The sequence below is a fragment of the Molothrus ater genome, unplaced genomic scaffold (genome assembly GCF_012460135.2).
Source record: "Molothrus ater isolate BHLD 08-10-18 breed brown headed cowbird unplaced genomic scaffold, BPBGC_Mater_1.1 matUn_MA576, whole genome shotgun sequence".
NCBI lineage: Eukaryota > Metazoa > Chordata > Aves > Passeriformes > Icteridae > Molothrus > Molothrus ater.
Window position 1 is genome coordinate 56,576 of NW_023416534.1, and position 20,647 is coordinate 77,222.

The following is a 20,647-nucleotide window of genomic DNA, read 5'->3' on the forward strand; positions in this document are numbered from 1 at the left end:
GTCATCAGCGCCAAAGCCCCTCCCCCTTCTCACCGCTGACGTCACATCCACCCCACACAGTGACACCACACCCTCGCGACCAATCGCAACCCAGTTCCTCCGCTTTATTCCTTCCCCGCCAAGCCCCGCCCCCTCTCCCCACAAGCCCCGCCCCCTGTCCCCAAGCCCCGCCCTCCTCAGAGCTCGCCCCTGGCATGGCGGATGTAGTGCCGGTGCAACGCCCCCTCCCGGGCGAAGCCCCGCCCACACTCCCGGCACTCCAGCAGCGCGGGGGGCGTGGCTTTCCTGGCGGCGGGCGCGGCCTCCCTGGGCTCCGCCCCCCTGTGGGCGTGGCCGCGCTGGTGGCGCAGCAGCGCCGGGGAGGAGCCGAAGGGGCGGGCGCAGACGAAGCAGACGAAGAGCGACCCCCGCAGGCCCAGGGCGAAATCGCGCGGGTGCTGGCGCTTGGCGTGGCGGGCGGCGAAAATGGCGTCGGGGAAGGTGATCAGACACCTGGGGCAGTGCTGGGAGCCCGGAGAGTCTGGGGGGACAGACGGACGGACATCAGGACGGACAGATGGACACCCATAAGAACAGACGGACACCCATAGGGACGGACAGACAGCCATAGGGACAGGCGGACGGACACCAGGACGGACGGACACAGCTCAGGATGGACGGGCATACGGACACAGGGACAGGCAGACACCCCTCAGGACAGACAGACGGACAGACGCCCATAGGGACAGGCAGATGGACACCAGGACAGGCAGACACCCCTCAGGATGGACTGACGGACACAGCACAGGACAGACAGCCCTCGGGACGGACAGATGGACACCAGGACAGACGGACACAGCCCAGGAAGGACAGACAGGCAGACACCAGGATGGACAGAAACCCCTCAGGACGGACAGACGGACACCAGGACACACGGACACCGCTCGGGGACACCGTGGGGGCACACAGGGACACCTGAGGGACACGGGCGACACCACAGGGGACAAAGGGGACACCACAGGGACCCAGCCCAGGGACACTGGGGACATCTCTGGGGGTGGCGCTGGGACACAGCCCGGGGCACCCAACCAGTCTGAGGGGACAAAGGGGACAGGGGTGACACCACAGGGACATGGGGACAGGGGTGACACCACAGGGGACACCACAGGGACAGGGGTGACACCACAAGGGACACCACAGGGACATGGGGACAGAGGTGACACCACAGGGGACACCACAGGGACACCCATGGGGACATGGGTGACACCACAGGGGACATGGGGACAGAGGTGACACCCCTGGTTCACCACAGGGGACATGGGGACAGAGGTGACACCCCTGGTTCACCACAGGGACAACCACAGGGACAGAGGTGACACCAAAGGGACACCATGGGGACAGAGGTGACACCACAAGGAGCCAGCCCAGGGACATTGGGGACACTGTGGGGGTGGCACTGGGACACCCGGGGACACTCAGGGGGACAAAGGGGACACTGGGGACACCTGGGGACACTGAGGGGGTGGCACAGGGACCCAGCCCAGGGACACCTCTGGGGACATTGGGGACGCTCGAGGAAGCCCCCAGAGACCCTTGGGGACACCGTGGGGACATTGGGGACACCCCAGGGGTGGCACAGGGACACCCAAGGGACCCTCCTGGGGACATCTGGGGACACCCAGAGCCCCTCCCCCCCCCCGCCCCTCCCCCACTCACAGGCGGCTCCTCCGCTCCCGGGGGGGCTCCAGGCCCCTCCCCCCCCTCCCCCTCCTTCCTCCTCCTCCTCCTCCTCCTCCTCCGCGGGGTGGGGGGAGGGGCGCGCCGAAGGGGGCGGAGCCAACTCCGAGGGGGGCGGGGCCAAGTCCGGGGGCTGCGCCATGGGCTGGGGGAGGGGAAAAGGAAAAGGGGGGGGGGGGGGGGTGTCAGGGGCGACCCCGGAAAGCGCCGGGACCCCCAAAACCCCTCCAGGAGCCTCCGGGACCCCCGAAACCACCCCGGGACCCCCAAACCTCCCCAAAACCCCTCCAGGACCCCCCAAATTTCCCCCGGGACCCCCCAGGCACCCCCAAACCCCTCCAACCACCCCCAGGACCACCCAAACCCCCTCAGGACCCTCCGAAAACCGCCCGGGACCCTCCAGGTCCCCCAAAATCCCCTCGGGACCCCCCAAACCACCCGAGACCCCCTAAAATCCCCCCAACCCCCCCCAGGAGCCCCCGGGACCCCCAAAGCCCCCCCAGGACCCCCCAAAAACCCCCTCGCCCCTCACTCGCTCTCGGCGGCCACTTCCGGCTTCCGGTGCGGCGACCACCGGAGCCGCTTCCGGTTCCGGTCTGGGTGTTTTGGTCACGCCCACTCCGCTGGGCGGAGTGGGCGTGGTTTGAAGCGGGTGATGTCAGTGGTGGCCAATAGGAAAAAGGGGGCGGGGCTTAGAGCGGGGTTGGCGCCCCCTGGAGGCGCGGGAATGTCCCAGTAAAAACCGGTAAAAACCAGCACGAACCGGTAAAACCAGTGCTCCCAGTATGGCCCAGGGACCCCCAGTCCGCCCCAGTCCCTCCCAGTATAAACCAGTAAGCCCAAATCCCCCTTAAACCCTTCCCACTTGTCCCAGTTTTCTATAGTATATTATCTTTATATTAATGTATTTGCTATATTTATATGTATTTATATGAATTTTTAATATATTTACAGAGAAATTAATTTAAAAATACATATTTGAACTTTTAAGAAATGCAATATTAAATAGTATTTCAAATTTGTTTTAATATTCATGTATTATGCATTTTTATTTTTATATTTTCATTTTTGTTATTTTTATTTCTTTAAAATTGTTTTTATATTTTGTTTTTTATATTTATATCTTATTGTTTTATAATTTAAATTTCTAATATTTATATAATACGTTCCTATATTTTATATTTTATATTAATATTCTATATATTTCTGTATATTTATATTTTGCGACGTTGATATCCATATTTTATATGTTTAAATATTTTTGTATTTTTATATTTTCTAACTATATTTTAAGACCTTATATTTTAATACTTTATATTTTTATACTTTTATTTTACTTTATTATATTTTATAGTTCAAGCTTTTTCTATTCAATGTTTATATTTTCATATATACATTTTGTATATTTGTATTTTTAAATTTTATTATTTATATATTACATTTCAAAAGTTTTATTTCTATATTTTATATAAATCTCTTAAAGAGCCACTGCCCCTTTAAGAAGGCCCCGCCCTCATTTTTAAAAGCCCCGCCCACTTCCCCCATTAATTAACTCATTAATGAACTCATTCATTTCTACCCAAATCCTCTTTATTACACCTAAACAAAAAAGGGGCGTGGCTTAGAATGGGGCGTGTCCACAGCGATGACATCACTGCCGTGCCGATGACGTCACGAGGAAGGGCTGGGCCGGGATCGGCCGTTGCCGATCCCCGCAGAGCAGCAGCCAATGGGGACGCACGAACAGCAGCGAGGGGCGGAGCTCCAGCGCCTGGGGTGGGGTGGGGGCGGAGCTTGGGGTTAAAGGGGGCAGGGCCATACCCAGCTAAAGCCCCGCCCCTTCCCTTATTGGGCCACACCTCATCGAAGGCGGGGTCCCAGTCCTGTGACGTCACCACGTGGGTCACGGATTCGTCCATGTAGGGAGCCAGGGAGCTGCAAACCAGTACGGACCAGTATAGACCAGTATGGGCCAGTATGGGCTGGTATAAACCAGTAAAAACCAGTACGGACCAGTATGAACTGGCATAAACCCGTATGGACCAGTATGAACCAGTACAAGCCAGTTTGAGCTCCCAGTTCCATCCCAGTTCAAACCAGTAACCCCCAGTTCCCTCCCAGTATATCCCAGTAACCCCAAATGCCCCTTTAACCCTTTCCCAGCCCCTCCCAGTATATCCCAGTACAAACCAGTCCCTGTTTAACCCTTTCCCAGTCCCTCCCAGTACAAACCAGTAACCCCAAATCCCCCTTTAACCCTTTCCCAGCCCTTCCCAGTCCCTCCCAGTACAAACCAGTAACCCCAAATCCCCCTTTAACCCTTTCCCAGTCCCTCCCAGTCCCTCCCAGTAACCCCAAATCCCCCTTTAACCCTTTCCCGGCCCTTCCCAGTCCCTCCCAGTACAAACCAGTAACCCCAAATCCCCCTTTAACCCTTTCCCGGCCCCTCCCAGTTTATCCCAGTCCCTCCCAGTCCCGCTCACCCCCCGAACGCCACCACCAGGCGCCGCAGCCGCCGCCGCTCCCCCTCGGGGAAGGGGCCGTGCAAAAAGAACTTTTTGTCCTCAAAAAATCTGTGGGGGAGGAACGGAAAAAGGGGCGGGGTCAGAGAAAAGGGGGCGGGGATAAAGGGGGAGGGGTTTAAAAGGGGGGGAGGGGCACGCACCGGGCAGGGGGGGGATGGGCAGCCCCTCCCCCTCATCCTCGTCCTCGGTGTTCTCCTCGGTGGAGCCCCCAAAGGGGTCGGTGCTGAAGGGGGGAGGACACGCCCACTTAAGGGATGGCCACGCCCACTTGAGGCTGGACACGCCTATTTGATGTCTGACCACGCCCACTTGATGTAGGGACGTTCCAGTTTGATTTAAGGCCACGCCCACTCAAGGCGTGGTCACAGGTATTGAATATATGGAGATGGAAAGGGCAGAGGAGGCCACGCCCACTTGATGATCGACCACGCCCATTTTAGAAACACACGCCCACTTAATGTGTGGCCACGCCCACTTAAATTTAAACTAGGACATGCCCAAGTAAGATGTGACCACGCCCACCCCTGGACTAGCCCCACCCACTTAAAATCTGGCCACACCCACTTGAGATCTGGCCACACCCACTCTACGCATGACCACGCCTATTTAATGTATGACCCCACCCACCTCACGTGTGGCCACGCCCACCCCAGGCGACCCCACCCATTTAAGGTATGGCCACGCCCACTTAAAGAATGGCCACACCCACTTAAATTGTGACTCCAGCCACTCAGGACAAAACCACGCCCACCCCAAATGTGACCTCACCAACCCCTGGTGTGACCACGCCCACCACTGGTTTAACCCCACCCCCTTCACTCCAAACTCACTCCTCTGATTGGTCCTCGCTGTCACCTGACTCAGGGGGCGTGGCCGGCGCCGCAGGGGGCGGAGTCTCGGGTTTGTCCATCTGAGGAAGCCCCGCCCCTTTTTTCTCCTTGGGGGAAGGTCGTGGAGGGGGCGGGGCCTCCTCAGGCTCCTCCCCCTCGCTGCCAGAGGAGGCGGAGCCGTCCAGGAGGTACCTGGGGGAGGGGCAAAGCGTGACCACGCCCATTTCAGGGGCGTGGTTTCAATTCACCTCCCTCCAGCGTGGGTGTGGCCAAGGGGGCGAGGCCTGTCCAGGTGTGTTAAAAAGGTTCCGAAATCTTCATTTTTCACCCAAATTTCACAGAATTTTTTTGGGTTTCCCCATCCCAGGTGTTCCCAGTTGTGCCCAAAACCCCCAAAATCCCCATTTTTAACCCAAATTTTGCCCAATTTTCACCCAATTTTTGCTTTTTTCCCCCATTTTTCCCCACCCGCCCAGGTAGTGCCCAGTTGAGCAAAAACGCTCCCAACCCCCCTAACATCCCCATTTTTTAACCCAAATTTTGCCCAGTTTTCGCTTTTTTCCCCCATTTTCCCGCCCCTAGGTGTGCCCAGGTGTGCCCAGGTGTGCCCCAGGTGTACCCAGGTGCTCCCAGTTGAACCAAAACGCCCAAACCCCCCCCTAAAATCCCCATATTTTGCCCAAATTTCACCGATTTTCACCCAAATTTCACCCGAATTTCACCAAATTTTCGGATTTTTCCCCCATTTTCCCCCTCCCAGGTGTGCCCCCCGCACTCACGGCCCGCAGCTCAGCCCTCCTGCCCCGTTTCTGGCACTCCCAGATCCACCTGGCTCCCACCACGACCCCGCCCTGCTGCCGCGCCCGCGCCGCCTTCGGGGTCCTGGGGAAGGCGCACCTGGCACAGGGGGACACCGGAAATGGGCGTGGCCGCCGGGAAAAGGGGCGTGGCCGTTCCCCCCAAAGGGGCGCGGCCACAAAACATTGGGTGGGGAAAGCTTAAAAATGGGGGGAAAATTTAAAAAAGGGGAGTGGTGGGGGAGAAAAGGGGAGTGGTCATCTCAAAAATGGGCGTGGCCACAAAAAATTGGGTGTGGAAAGCCCAAAATTGGATGTGGTGGGCCATAAAAGGGGCGTGGCCACGAAAAATTGGGTGCCGAAAGCTTAAGAATGAGGAAAAAAGTAAAAATATGGGCGTGGCCACCCCATAAATGGACATAACTGCCAAAAAATGGGCGTGGCCACACCATAAATAGATCTAACTGTCCAAAAGTGGGCGTGGCCACCTCAGAATGGAAGTGGCCACCCAAAATTGGGTGTGGCCACACCATAAATGGACATAACAGGTAAAAAATGGGTGTGACCAAAAAAAGTGGGTGTGGCCATACATAATAGGGACTAAGTCAAAAAATGGGCGTGGCTTCCAAAATTGGGCGTGACCACACCATAAATGGACACCACTGCTCAAACATGGGTGCGGCTGCCTCAAAATGGGAGTGGCCACTCAAAAGTGGGCGTGACCACACAATAGATAGAAATAACAAGTAAAAAATGGGCGTGACCCAAAAAAGTGGGTGTGGCTACGCATAAATGGAAATAACAGTCCAAAAAAATGGGCGTGGCCACACCATAGACAAAACTGCTTAGAAATGGGCGTGGCTACCCAAAACTGGGCGTGACCACACCATAAATAGACATATGGGCGTGGCCACATCATAAACGGACATAACTGCCCAGAAATGGGCGTGGCCACACCATATATGGGCATAACTGGCCTAAAACGGGGCGTGGTCGCCCTGAAAGCAGGTGTAACCGCCCCGAGAGTGGGCGTGGCCATCCCGAGAGTGGGCGTGGCCTCTGCGGCGGTCGTGGGAGGGGTCACCTACACCAGGTGGGTGCACTCGGGTGTCCAGTCCGGCCGATACTCCGCCCCCATGGCCGCGGCCGCCGCCCGCAGGTGCCCCCGCAGAGGGTTCTGGAATCCGCTCAGGGCCAGCACCACCCCCGCCAGAATGGGACCCCCCGAATCCGGGGGCGGTTTCTGGGGGGGTCCCGGGGTTTTTTGGGGGGGCGCCGGGTTTTTCTGGGGGGGCGCCGGGTTTTTTGGGGGGGTTTTGGGGGTTTTTTGGGGGGTTTTGGGCTTTTTTTGGGGGGTGCCGTTGGTGGTGGTGGTGGTGGGGGAGGGGAGGCGGCGCTTGGGGGGCTGTGGGGAGAAAAAAAAATGGGGGGAAGGGGGTTAGGGGGGGGGTCCCAAAAGGGATTTTGGGGGGGTTCGGGTGAGATTTGGGGGTCCCAGGTGGGGTTTTGGGGGGGTTCGGGTGTCCCAGGGGGGATTTTAGGGGGTCCCAGGTGGAGTTTGGGGTCCCCAGGTGGGGTTTTGGGGGGAATTTGGGGGGCCCAGGTGGGATTTTGGGAGTCCCAAGTGGAGTTAGGGGGGGTCCCAGCAGTGCCCGGGTGAAGTTTGGGGTCCCAAGTGGGATTTTAGGGGGGTTCTGGGGAGGTTTGGGGTCCCCAGGTTGGGTTCTGGGCAGGTTTGGGGAGTCCCAGGTGCATTTTAGGCTCCCCCAGGTGCGTTTCGGGGTCTCCCAGGTGTATTTTGGGCTCCCCAGGTGCATTTCGGGGTCTCCCAGGTGCATTTTGGTGTCCCCCAGGTGCATTTTAGGGTATCCCAGGTGCATTTGGTGTCCCCCAGGTGCATTTTAGCGTCCCCAGGTGTATTTTGGGGTCCCCCAGGTGCATTTTAGGGTATCCCAGGTGTATTTAGGATTCCCCAGGTGCTCCCTTACCTGGCTGCTCTCCCTGTTCGTTTCCTGCAGCGCGGCTGCGGCGTAGCTGGGCCCGGGGGGGGGCTGGGCTGAGGCTGTCAGGGGAGGGGCTTGACATCAAATGGGGGAGGGGCTTGCCTGGGAGGGGGAGGGGCTGAAGGGGGCGTGGCCTCACCTGTGTTGGGGGAGGGGCGTTGGTAGAACAGGGCCCCGGGGGGGCGCCGGGGGCTCCCCTCCCCCTCCTCGCGCAGCGTGAACGGACCCAGGCGGCGAACCTGGGGGGGGGAGGGGCCAAAGGGGTCACCTTGGGGTCAGCCAGGGGTCAGGGGTCACTCAGTGGTCACCCAGTGGTCACTCATTGGTCAGTGGTTACTCACTGGTCACCCATTGGTCAATGGTCACCCATTGGTCAGTTGTCACTCAGTGGTCACTCATTGGTCACTCAGTGGTCACTCATTGGTCAGTGATTGGTCAGTGATTGGTCAGAGGTCACTCAGTGGTCAGTGATTGGTCAGTGGTCACTCAGTGGTCACCCATTGGTCACTCATTGGTCAGTGATTGGTCAGAGGTCACTCAGTGGTCAGTGATTGGTCAGTGGTCACTCAGTGGTCACCCATTGGTCACCCATTGGTCACTCATTGGTCAGTGGTCACCCATTGGTCACCCATTGGTCAGTTGTCACTCACCAGGGCCGGGGGCGGTTCCTGTCCCTCCTCGGGGGCAGCGAAGGCTCTGATGAAGGCCAGGCCGTAGGGGCGGCTCTGGGGGCGGGGCCAACAGGTGAGAACTGACAGGTGAGTGCTGACCCCCTCCCCCCAGGTGTGTCCCCCTCCCTCAGGTGTGCTCACCTGGCAGTAGGGCTGGCTCAGCACCACCTGCAGCCGGTCGTACTTGGTCGTGGGCGTGGCCGTGGCCGGACGTTTGACCAATGCCTGCGGCCCAAAGAGCCGCACCCGGCCTGGCCCCGCCCCCGCCCGGCTCTCGCTTGGTGACATCAGAGCAGAACTGGGCAGGAGCACCTGGGACAGGTGAGACAGGTGTGCCCAGGTGTATCCCAGGTACCCCCAGGTGTATTTTGGGTATCCCCAGGTGTATCTTGGGTACCCCCAGGTGTGCCCAGGTACCCCCAGGTCTCACCTGGAACTCGCCCCCGGCAGAGCAGCCCAGCAGCACCTCCACAAAGGCGGCGCCGTCGTTGCCGATGTGCAGGGAGTGGATGGGCCGGGAGTCACCCAGCTGGGAAACCAGTTTGGACCAGTTCACACCAGTAATGCCCCAGTTCATCCCAGTAACCCCCAGTGCAGTCCCAGTGCCATCCCAGTTCAGACCAGTAACCTCCCAGTGTACTCCCAGTTCAAACCAATAACCCCCAGCTCATCCCAGTCCCTCCCAGTCCATCCCAGTCCCACCCAATCCTCTCCCAGTATAAACCAGTAACCCCAAATCCATCTTCAACCCTTTCCCAGTCCCTCCCAGTGCCCCTCAATCTCCTCCCAGTCCCTCCCAGTCCATCCCAGTCCCACCTCCAGCACCACACTCAGCTGTTTCTCCCCCGCCGCCGCTCCTCTCCATTTCCCGCCATCTTCGGGCCTCAGCAGATTCTCCGCCGGGTGACGCTGCGGACGCACCGGAGCCTCAACAACGACCCCAACCCCCGGTACCGGACCGGAACCACCTCCCGGTCCTACCGAGCCCCTCTGAACCCACCGGATCCGCGCTGGTCACCGACACCACCCGCGTGAACGGAATCTCCGCCATTGCCGCCTCCCTCCCCTCACGGCTCCACCGGAAGCCCCCTTAGAGCTCCACCGGAAGCCGCCTCAGAGCGCCATCATGGAGGGGACGCTCTGTCCAACACCCCCCCAACTCTATGGTTCCGCGCAGTCCTCCCGGCGTTTCTGCGCATGCGCGCGGAGCCGCTCTGCCCGGCGAGTCCAACCGCCTCTATGGTCACGTGAGGGGGTTTCCCGCTCTTTTCCAAGCGCGGGAAGCCGTGAGGGGAAAGGCTTTAATTAAACCTCCGTGAGGGTAATTACGCCTAATTAAGCTTGAGACGGGTAATTAATTAAGATTTGGCGTTAATTAAGAGCGAGACGAGGCGGTTTTGGCGGTTTATTGGCGCGGGGGGAGCCTCCCAGTGCTCCCAGTTCACCCCAGTAAGCGGCCGTACTCGGCCAGGGCCGAGGATTTTTTCACTCCGTCCCAGATGCGGGCGGCGTAATGGAACCTGCATAAACCAGTATGGACCAGTACAGGTTAAGAAATGCCCTCCCAGTCCCTCCCAGTTGCCCCCAAAGCTCCTCCCAGTAGCTCCCAGTTGGTCCCAATCCCCTCCCAGTATAAACCAGTATCCCCAATCCGCTCCCAGTATAAACCAGTATCCCCAAATCCCCCTTTAACCCTTTCCCAGTCCCTCCCAATCCATCCCAGTTTATCCCAGTGCCCTCCCAATATAAACCAGTAACCCCGAATCTCCATTTAAGCCTTTCCCAGTCCATCCCAGTCCCCCCAAGCCCCTCCCAGTCCCTCCCAGTATAAACCAGTAACCTCAAATCCCCCTTTAACCATTTCCCAGTCCCTCCCAGTGTCCCAATAATGACCCCAAATTCCCTCCCAGTCCCTCCCAGTATGAACCAGTAACCTCAAATCCCCCTTTAACCCTTTCCCACTCCCTCCCAATCCCCTCCCAGTCCCTCCCAGTTTATCCCAGTCCCTCCCGATCCCCTCCCAGTTTATCCCAGTGCCCCCCAATCCCCTCCCAGTCCCTCCCAGTTTATCCCAGTTCCCTCTCAGTCCCTCCCAGTCTATCCCAGTTCCCTCCAGTCCCCTCCCAGTCCCCCCCAATCCCCTCCCAGCCCCTCCCAGTATAAACCAGTAACCCCAAATCCCCCTTTAACCCTGTCCCAGCCCCTCCCAGTCCGTCCCAGTCTCACCAGTTCCTCTCGGTCAGCAGGCTGTGGGATAACTGGGACCGTGCGGCCGCCAGGACCCTCCCCCTGAGCCGGGCCAGGAGCCCCCCGAGCCCCCCCCGGCCCCGGAACGGGGGCAGGGCTGGGAACAGCGCCCCTCCCCCACCTGCGGGAGGTTTGTACTGGTTTGTACTGGTTTTAATGATTTTTAATGATTTTTAATGGTTATAATGGTTTATACTGGTTTATAATGGGGCTGCCCCATTCTCAGACCCTCCCCGACCATGAATGGAGGCTGGGAACAGCGCCCCTCCCCCACCTGAGGGAGATTTATACTGGTTTATACTGGTTTGTACTGGTTTTAATGATTTTTAATCATTTTTAATGGTTATACTGGTTTATACCGGTTTATAATGATTTACACTGGATTATACTGGTTTATAATGATTTATACCAGTTTATAGTGACTTATACTGGTCTATACTGGTTTATAATGATTTATGATGGTTTATACCAGCTCATACTGGTTCATACTGGTTTATACTGATTTATAATGATTTATACTGGTCTATACTGGTTTACAATTATTTATACTGGTTTATACCAGGCCATACTGGTCCGTACTGGTCCATACTGCTCTATACTGGTCTATACTGGTTTATAATAATTTATACTGGTTTATACTGCTCTATACCGGTTTACAATGATTTATCCTGGTCTATAATGATTTATACCAGCCCATACTGGTCCATACTGGTTTATAATAATTTATACTGGTCTATAATGATTTATACCGGCCCGTACAGGCCCATACTGGTTTATACTGGTCCATACTGGTCTCACCTCGGGGCAGGGCGTCCTCGGGCTCCTCCTCCAGGGGGGGCAGCAGGAACAGATTGACCTCGGGCTCGGGGGGGGCGGGGCCGGAGCCGGGGGGGGCGGGGCCAGAGCCGGGGGGGGCGGGGAGCAGCTCCCGCATGGACAGAGAGCCTGGGGGGGCCGAAATCAGCACAAATTAACCCAAAATTCAGCTTAAAATTAACCCAAATTAACCCAAAACTCAGCCTAAAATCAGCCCCAAATTAACCCAAAATTCAGCCTAAAATTAACCCAAAACTCAGCCTAAAACCGGCCCAAATTAACCCAAAACTCAGCCTAAAATCAGCCCCAAATGAACCCAAAATTCACCCCAAAGTTGCTGTAAAATGGCTCAAAATTCATCCTAAATTTACCACAAAATGGATAAAATTCATCCTAAAATCCGCCTGAAATTCACCTGAAAATCGGCCCAAAATTTACCCAAAAACCATCCCAAAATCAGCCTAAAATTCACCCCAAAAATTCCCCCAAAATTGCCCTAAAATGGCCCAAATTCACCCCAAAAGTCACCCTAAAATCATCCCAAAATATCCCTAAAATCACCCTAAAATCCACCTCAAAATCACCCTAAAATCACCCCAAAATCCACCTCAAAATGGCCCCAAAATTCGCACCAAAATCAGCCTAAAATCACCCCAAAATTCACCTCAACATTCACCCTAAAATGGCCCATATTTACCCCAAAGGTCACCCTAAAATCATCCCAAAATATCCCTAAAATCTCCCTAAAATTCACCCCAAAATTCACCTGAAAATGGCCAAAATTCACCCTAAAATTCACCTGAAAATGGCCAAAAATCCCCCTAAAATTCACACCAAAATTCACCTCAAAATGGCCAAAATCACCCTAAAATTCACCCCAAAATCAGCCTAAAATGGCCCCAAAATTCACCTCAAAATTCACCCTTTAATTCACCCCAAAATCAGCCTAAAATGGCCCCAAAATTCACCCAAAAATTCCCCCCAAAATCAGCCGAAAATGGCCGCAAAATTCACCTCAAAATGGCGGAAATCCCCCCAAAATCGCGGAAATTCACCCCCAAAATGGCGGAAATTCCCCCTCAAATCAGCCTCAAACTCCCCCAAAACTCCCTCGAAATTTCATCTGGGAACCCCCAAAATTGCTCAAAATCAGCCTAAAATTCGCCCCAAGATTCACCTCAAAATTCACCCTAAAATTGCCCCAAAATTCACCTCAAAATGGCGGAAATCCACCCTCAAACTCCCCCAAAACTCCCCCCAAATTCCACACGGGACCCCCTGGGACCCCCAAAACTGCCCCAAAATCAGCCTAAAATTCACCCCAAAATTCACCTCAAAATTCATCCTAAAATAGCCAAAATTCACCCTTTAATTCACCCCAAAATCAGCCTAAAATGGCCCCCAAATTCGCCCCAAAATGGCGGAAATTCCCCCTCAAAATGGCGGAAATTCCCCCTCAAAATGGCGGAAATTCCCCCTCAAATCAGCCTCAAACTCCCCCAAACCCCCCCCGAAATTTCATCTGGGAACCCCCAAATTCCACGTGGGACCCCCAAAATGCCCAAAATAGCCCAAAATCAGCCTAAAATTCACCCTAAAATGGCCAAAATCACCAAAAAATCATCCTAAAATGGCCCCCAAATTCGCCCCAAAATGGCGGAAATTCCCCCTCAAAATGGCGGACCCCCCCAAAATGGCGGAAATTCCCCCTCAAATCAGCCTCAAACTCCCTCAAACCCCCCCCTGAAATTTCATCTGGGAACCCCCAAATTCCACGTGGGACCCCCAAAATAGCCCAAAATCAGCCTAAAATTCACCCTAAAATGACCAAAATCACCACAAAATCATCCTAAAATGGCCCCCAAATTCGCCCCAAAATGGCGGAAATTCCCCCCCAAAATGGCGGACCCCCCCAAAATGGCGGAAATTCCCCCTCAAATCAGCCTCAAACTCCCCCAAACCCCCCCCGAAATTTCATCTGGGAGCCCCCAAATTCCACGTGGGCCCCCCAAAATGCCCAAAATAGCCCAAAATCAGCCTAAAATTCACCCTAAAATGGCCAAAATCACCACAAAATCATCCTAAAATGGCCCCCAAATTCGCCCCAAAATGGCGGAAATTCCCCCCCAAAATGGCGGACCCCCCCAAAATGGCGGAAATTCCCCCTCAAATCAGGCTCAAACTCCCCCAAACCCCCCCCGAAATTTCATCTGGGAGCCCCCAAATTCCACGTGGGCCCCCCAAAATGCCCAAGTCCCCCCAAAATTGCCCAAAATGCCCCGAATTCGGCCCAAAATCACCGCGGTATTTGAGGCGCGAGTGCGCCATCAGGCGGCCGAGCACGCGCTGCATCTGCCCCAGGCGGCGCGGGGAGAAGCACTCGGGGGGGGGCGCGGGTTTGAACGAAAACTGCGGGAAACAAAGGGTTAAAGGGGGTTAATGGGTACAGCTGGGCACAGCTGGGAACAGCTGGAGACAGCTGGGAGGGGAGACGTGCAAAAAACCCGGTGAAAATCGGGTGGAAAATGGGGATTTTGGGGGGGAGGAAATGGGGAAAATTGGGTGAAAATGGGTGGAAATTTGGGGTTTTTGGGAGGAAATTGGGATTTTGGGCACACCTGGGAACACCTGGGGCAGGGAAATGGGGAAAATTGGGTGAAAATGGGTGGAAATTTGGGGTTTTTGGGAGGAAATTGGGATTTTGGGCACACCTGGGAACACCTGGGGCAGGGAAATGGGGAGAATTGGGTGAAAATGGGTGGAAATTTGGGGTTTTTGGAGGGAAATTGGGATTTTGGGGACACCCAGGGGGGAGGAAATGGGGAAAAAATCCCCCCCCAAAATGGGGAAAATTGGGTGAAAAATCGGTGGAAATTTGGGGAAAATTGGGGAAAATTGGGGAATTTAGAGACACCTGGTCACAGCTGGGGGGGAGAAAATGGGGAAAAAAATGGGAAAATTGGGTGAAAATTGGTGAAAATTTGGGGGTTTTGGGAGGGAAAATTGCAATTTTGGACACACCTGGGAACACCTGGGGCAGGGAAATGGGAAAAATTGGGTGAAAAATCGGTGGAAATTTGGGTTTTTTTTTTTCCCCCAGGAATTTTTGAGGGGGAATTTTTGGAGGTCAGGGTTTCACTGGGGGGAACCCAGAGGTTAATTACCCCTAGATTAATTATCTGTTAATTAATTAAGGACTGACCCAGGTGTGGGTAATACTCGGAGGGCTCCTCGGGCCCGGCCCCGCTCGAGTCGTGGCTGGGGGACGGCGTCGGGGGCTTCACCATCTCGGCCGTCTGCAGGAACCTGGGGCAGGTATTGGGGTTTGGGGCAATTATTGGGGGTTTGGGGCAGTTATTGGGGGGTTTGGGGCAGTTATTGGGGGTTTGGGGCAGTTATTGGGTGGTTTGGGGTGGGTTTTGGGCAGTTTTGGGTCATTTTTTGGATAATTTTTGGGTAATTTTTAGGTCACTTTTAGGTCGCTTTTGGGGCCATTTTTGGGTCACTTTTAGGTCACTTTTGGGGTCATTTTTAGGTCATTTTTGAGTTATTTTTAGGTCACTTTGGGGCCATTTTTGGGTCATTTTCAGGCCAATTTTGGGGTCATTTTTAGGTCATTTTTGGGGTGAGTTTTAGGTCACTTTTGGGGCCATTTTCGGGTCATTTTTAGGCCACATTTGGGGTCATTTTTGGGTCAATTTCAGGTCAGTTTTGGGGTCACTTTTAGGGCCATTTTTGGGTCATTTTCAGGTCATTTTCAGGCCAATTTTGGGGTCATTTTTGGGATTATTTTTAGGTCACTTTGGGGCCATTTTTGGGTCATTTTCAGGCCAATTTTGGGGTGATTTTTAGGTCACTTTTGGGGTCATTTTTGAGTTATTTTTAGGTCACTGAGGCCATTTTTGGGTCACTTTCAGGCGAATTTTGGGGTCATTTTTGGGTCACTTTAAGGTCAGTTTTGGGATCATTTTTGGTCCATTTTCAGATCATTTTTGGGTCATTTTTCGGGGTCATTTTTGGGTAATTTTTAGGCCGCATTTTTATCATTTTTTGGGTAATTTTTGGGTCATTTTGTGTCACTTCTGTGTCGCTTTTTCGGTAACTTTCGGGGTCATTTTTAGGCCACGTTTGGGACCATTTTTGGGTCATTTTGGGCCATTTTTGTGTTGCTTTGTGTAATTTTTTGGGGTCATTTTTGGGTCATTTTGTGTCACTTCTGTGTCGTTTTTTGGGTAACTTTCGGGGTCATTTTTAGGCCACCTTTGGGCCCATTTTTGGGTCGTTTTGTGTCGTTTTTGGGTCGTTTTGTGTCACCTGTAGAGCCCCAGGTCAGTGAACCAATCCTGCACCAGCAGCACCACGTGGCACACGGTGAACAGGAAGGCGGCGATCTGCAGCGACTGCATTTGCATAAATTAGCATAAATTAAACCCCATTAGCATAAGCCAACCCCTAATTAGCATAAATTAACCCCTCCCTCACCTGGGTCTCCACGTAGGCGTGGGGCAGAGCGAACTCGGGCGGAAGCTTCCGGTCGTTGTTGATCAGGTGATCCAGGTGGGCGGGGCTTAGGATGGGCTGGGGGCGTGGCCAAGAGGGGGTGGAGTCAATGAGGCCACGCCCACATCCTCGGGTATGGTAATGAGGGGGCGGGGAAAGGGATTAATGAGAGGGGGTTGGGGGATAAAAGTAATTATGGTAATTGGGGTGATTATGGCAATTACGGTAATTATGGTAATTGGAGTAATTACAGTAATTAGGGTGATTAAACTTGGGGTAATTATTGTAATTGGGGAATTACAGTAATTATGGTAATTGAGGTAATTACAGTGGGGGTAACAATGGTAATTGGGGTAATAATGCTAATTGAGGTGAATATGGTAATTATAGTAATTAGGTAATTATGGTAAATTGATAATTGGGGTAATTATGGTAAGTGAGATAATTAACTATGGTAATTATGGTAATTACAGTAAATTGAATAATTGGGGTAATTACAGTAATTAGGGTAATCACAATAATTGCAGTAATTAAGGTAATTGAGGTAGTTATAATTGGGGTAATTATGGTAATTTGATTAAATTTGTAATTAGGGTAACTGGAGCAATTACGGTAATTGGAGTAATTAAAAGTGGAGTAATTATGGTCATTTGGGTAATTATAATAATTAAGATAATTGGGAAAATACTGCTAATTAGGGTAATCAGTAATTGCAGCGACTTTCATAGTTGGGGTAATTATAATTGGGGTAATTACAATAATTGAGGTAATTGGGGTAAATGTAATTGGGGCAATTATGCTAATTAGGGTAATTAATTAAATTTTTAGAGTCAACTAATTAAGCCCAATTAATCAACTCCTGGCCTAATAACCAGCATTTCCACTCTCATTAACCCCAATTAACAGCAATTAAAGCCAGACACTGACCAATTACCGACACCCAAGGGGCAGCTGTGGGTGACTGAGGTTAATTAGCGTTAATTAGCGTTAATTACCTGCGTGTCCAGGAACAGGACGCGCTCCTGGGTTATGAACAGGTCGATGCCCCCGGTCTGGGCCCCGCCCCTCTCGCGCAGCTCCGGCGGTTGCGGCCGGAACACGAAGGACCTGGACCAGTATGGACCAGTACAAACCAGTATGGACCAGTACAAACCAGTACGGACCAGTACGGGCCAGAAAAAGCAGAAAAAAACCCGGGGAAAATCCCATTTTTTTTGCCCATTTGAGAGCCCTGAATTCCCCCAGAACCCTCCCAGTTCATGCCAATTCCCAGTATGGACCAGTATAAACCAGTATGGACTAGTATAACCCAGTAAAACCCATAGAAACCAGTATAAACCAGTATGGACCAGCATAAACCCATCCTAGACCCATCCCAGTATGGACCAAACCCATCCCAGTTCATCCCAGTCCCTCCCAGTATAAACCAGCAACCCCAAATCCCAATTTAACCCTTTCCCAATCCCATTCCAGTCACTCCCAGTCCCCTCCCAGTCCCTCCCAGTATAGACCAGTAACCCCAAACCCCCTTTAACCCTTTCCCAATCCCTCCCAGTTTATCCCAATCCCATCCCAGTTTATCCCATTCCATCCCAATCCCCTCCCACTCCCTTCAAGTCCCTTCCAGTCCATTCCCAGTCCCTCCCAGTATAAACCAGTAACCCCAAATCCCAATTTAACCCTTTCCCAGTCCCTCCCAGTCCATCCCAATCCCCTCCCAGTCCATCCCAGTCCCATCCCAGTCCCATCCCAGTCCCTCCCAGTTTGTCCCAGTACCGCGGGTCCTCCTCGGGCTGGTTCCCGGCCAGCAGTGACATCACCGTGGATTTCCCGGTTCCCTGCAGCCCCAGCGCCCCCACCACCAGCACGTCCGTCTGCTCCAGCAGGAACTGGGACGGACTGGGAGTCACTGGGACGGCCCTGGCCCCTCCCCCGGCCACGCCCACCCAGCCATGGCCATGCCCACCCAGCCCTGACCACGCCCATCCCGTTAAACCCCGCTTCCAGCATGAACTGGGAGTCACTGGGAGAGTCCCAAGCCCCGCCCCCTCCACCAGTACAAACTGGGACATATTGGGAACATCTTGGCTCCGCCCCCAGCCACGCCCACCACACTAAACCCCGCCCCCAGCATCAACTGGGAGATACTGGGAGAGTCCCAAGCCACGCCCACAACCCTAAACCCCGCCCCCAGCATGAAGTGGGAGTGACTGGGAAGGTCCCGACCCCGCCCCCGCCCCCTAAGCCCCGCCCACCTCGAGGGCGCTGTCGCACCAGTTCATTTGCTCGTCCACCAGTTTGATGCTGGTTTTCATCTTCTCGGGCGCCGCCAGCCGGGCCTGGGCCTGGGCAGCTGGGGGAGGGGCCAAGAGGGGACACGCCCACTTGGGGACACGCCCACCAGGCACAAACCTCCGCCCATGTTTAAGTAATTTGCATTAAACTGGACACGCCCCCTAAAAAACTCTGCACCTTTCAGCGTTGTCATCGGATTGAGATTGGGGGTTGCCCACGCCCATAAATTATGGCCACGCCCACTGTGAGCACACCCCAAAAGGCCACGCCCCCAGCCCAAGCCACGTGCATTTTGTCCAGCCAATCACCTTGAGCCTCATTTTTTTAGACCCATCCACACAATGTGACCACGCCCAGCCATGACCACACCCCCAAATCGAACCCCGCCCCTTTTGTCCATCCAATCCACTTGAGTCTCATCCTTTAGCCCCGCCCACAACAATCTAACACAGCCATAACCACGCCCACCACACCATTGGCCAAACCCAACCCCAACCAAACCCATCTTCTTTATCCGATCCCTTCACACCCTCAGCTTTAGCTCCGCCCACTCAATTAACCCCTTCTGTTTTAACTCCTCCCACATCCCCACCCCATGACCACGCCCCTTTAAGCCCCGCCCACTCACGGTCAAGCGCGGCAGGCGGGGCCAGGCCCCGGCTGTGCAGTTGATAGACAGGCTGGGTGGGGCGTGGCCCCTCCCTCTCGGTGGGCGGGGCTTGTTGTGGCCCCTCCCCCGGTGCTGCCGAGGCTCCGCCCCCTCCCCGCCCCTCCTCTCCCCGTGCTTTCATCAGCACGATGGGCGGGGCCGGCGCTGGAGGGGGCGGGGCTTGTGCTGGCCCCGCCTTGGGGGCAGCCAGAGGCGGCTGCTGCTGGGTGAAAATAGAAAATGACGTCATGGGGCGTGGCCACAGCAGCTGGGATGAGCCACGCCCCCTTGGATGGTGGCCACGCCCCCCAGGCTCACCCGCTCTGCAGGGGGCTTGGCCAGGATGATTGGCGTCTTCTGCAGGGGCCCCGCTGGCTCCTCCCCCAGCTCCTGTGGGCGGGGCAAGGTCACTGAGGCCATGCCCACCACACCCAGATACAGCCACGCCCACAGAGGTGTAGTTCCGCCCCCTGCCAGGCCTCTCCTTGTTCATTATAGGGCTCTAGGCCTCGCCCACCGTGTGCCACGCCCATCAAAACCACGCCCCCTTTCCACCCCATCCCATGCATTCGCTTTCAATCATCCCTAAGCCACGCCCCACCCTGTGCTGTTGTCAATCTTTTCTAAGCCCTGCCCTTCCCATAAACCACACCCCATGTAGTTGCTGTCAATCAACCGCCAGCTCCGCCCCATGCAAGTGTCAGTCTATTACAAGCCCCGCCCTCATGCACTTGCTGTCAATCATTCCCAAACCCCGCCCCACTCCCACACAACCGCTGTCAATCAATTTCAAACCCCGCCCCACTCCCCACACAACCGCTGTCAATCAAACCCGCGCCCCTCCCCGTTAGCCCCGCCCACCCTCCTCTCTCCGCCTCCCTCCGGTTCCTTCTCTCGGTTCCAGCAGCGGCGCCGCGCGCCGGGGGCGGGGCTCTGCCCGGAGTCCGACATGGCGGCGGCGGCGGCACCGGGGCGGCTCCGGGCCCCGAGCGGCTCCCGGAGGTTCCGGGAGCCTTTTGGGGGTCCCGGGGAGGCCCCGGAGGCTCCTGAGGGGGACCCGGAGGCTTCTGAAAGGCTCCTGGAGGGTGCCGGAGAGGCTTTTGAGGGTCCCGGAGGCTCCTGAGGGGGTCCCGAGAGGTTTTTGAGTGTCCCGGCGAGGCCCCGGAGGGTCCTGAGGAGGTCCCGGAGGATCCCGGAGAGGCTTTTGGAGGTCTCGGAGGCTCCTGAGGGGGTCCCGGCGAGGCCCCGAGCGGTTCCCGGGAAGGTTTTCGAGGGCGCCGGGAAGGTTTTTGGGGTTCCCGGGGAGGTTTTGGGGTTCCCGGGGAGGTTTTTGTGGCTCCCGGAGCCCCTGAGGGCTCCTGAGGCCGTTTCCGGTTCCTTTCCCGCTGCTCCCGCCCTCGCGCGCGGCCTGAGGGGAAAGGGGGCGTGGCCTGCCACAGACAGCTGCGCGCATGCGCGAAACTGTGGGCGTGACTTGATCGGCTGCGCTTGCGCGGGAGGGGCGTGGCTTGTAGTTAAAGGGCCAGCGCGGTATAAATTAAAAATTTAATATAATCAAAATTTTTTAAACTTTATTTTATTACAATTGAATTAAAGTC

The 20,647-nt window shown here is 54.9% G+C and overlaps 3 protein-coding genes across 3 annotated transcripts; all 3 read right to left on the reverse strand.

The window, feature by feature from the left end:
* Window positions 1-83: 83 nt before the first annotated feature.
* ZNF576 (zinc finger protein 576) lies at window positions 84-2,307 on the reverse strand. The gene is made up of 3 exons (XM_036404766.1): window positions 2,249-2,307; window positions 1,696-1,861; window positions 84-520 (listed from the first exon to the last, which is right to left on the reverse strand). Exons 2-3 carry the CDS (start codon window positions 1,856-1,858, stop codon window positions 177-179), a joined length of 507 nt encoding a protein of 168 aa, XP_036260659.1. The 5' UTR covers window positions 1,859-1,861; window positions 2,249-2,307; the 3' UTR covers window positions 84-176.
* A 977-nt stretch (window positions 2,308-3,284) lies between these two features.
* XRCC1 (X-ray repair cross complementing 1) lies at window positions 3,285-9,741 on the reverse strand. The gene is given in 16 exon segments (XM_054518210.1): window positions 3,285-3,487; window positions 3,576-3,651; window positions 4,200-4,289; window positions 4,378-4,464; window positions 5,072-5,263; window positions 5,851-5,864; window positions 5,866-5,968; window positions 6,957-7,273; window positions 7,857-7,930; window positions 8,011-8,110; window positions 8,522-8,596; window positions 8,684-8,854; window positions 8,973-9,071; window positions 9,359-9,451; window positions 9,543-9,631; window positions 9,738-9,741. Coding segments are annotated over 16 exon segments (1,704 nt in total). The 3' UTR covers window positions 3,285-3,367.
* Window positions 9,742-9,983: 242 nt separating this feature from the next.
* Window positions 9,984-20,465, reverse strand: SMG9 (SMG9 nonsense mediated mRNA decay factor). Its single transcript, XM_036404754.1, is given in 13 exon segments — window positions 9,984-10,062; window positions 11,539-11,734; window positions 13,906-13,993; window positions 13,995-14,014; window positions 14,808-14,911; window positions 15,920-16,005; window positions 16,088-16,183; window positions 17,101-17,212; window positions 17,882-17,994; window positions 18,361-18,458; window positions 19,029-19,272; window positions 19,368-19,439; window positions 19,911-20,465. Coding segments are annotated over 13 exon segments (1,398 nt in total). The 5' UTR covers window positions 20,001-20,465.
* Between the last annotated feature and the right edge of the window lie 182 nt (window positions 20,466-20,647).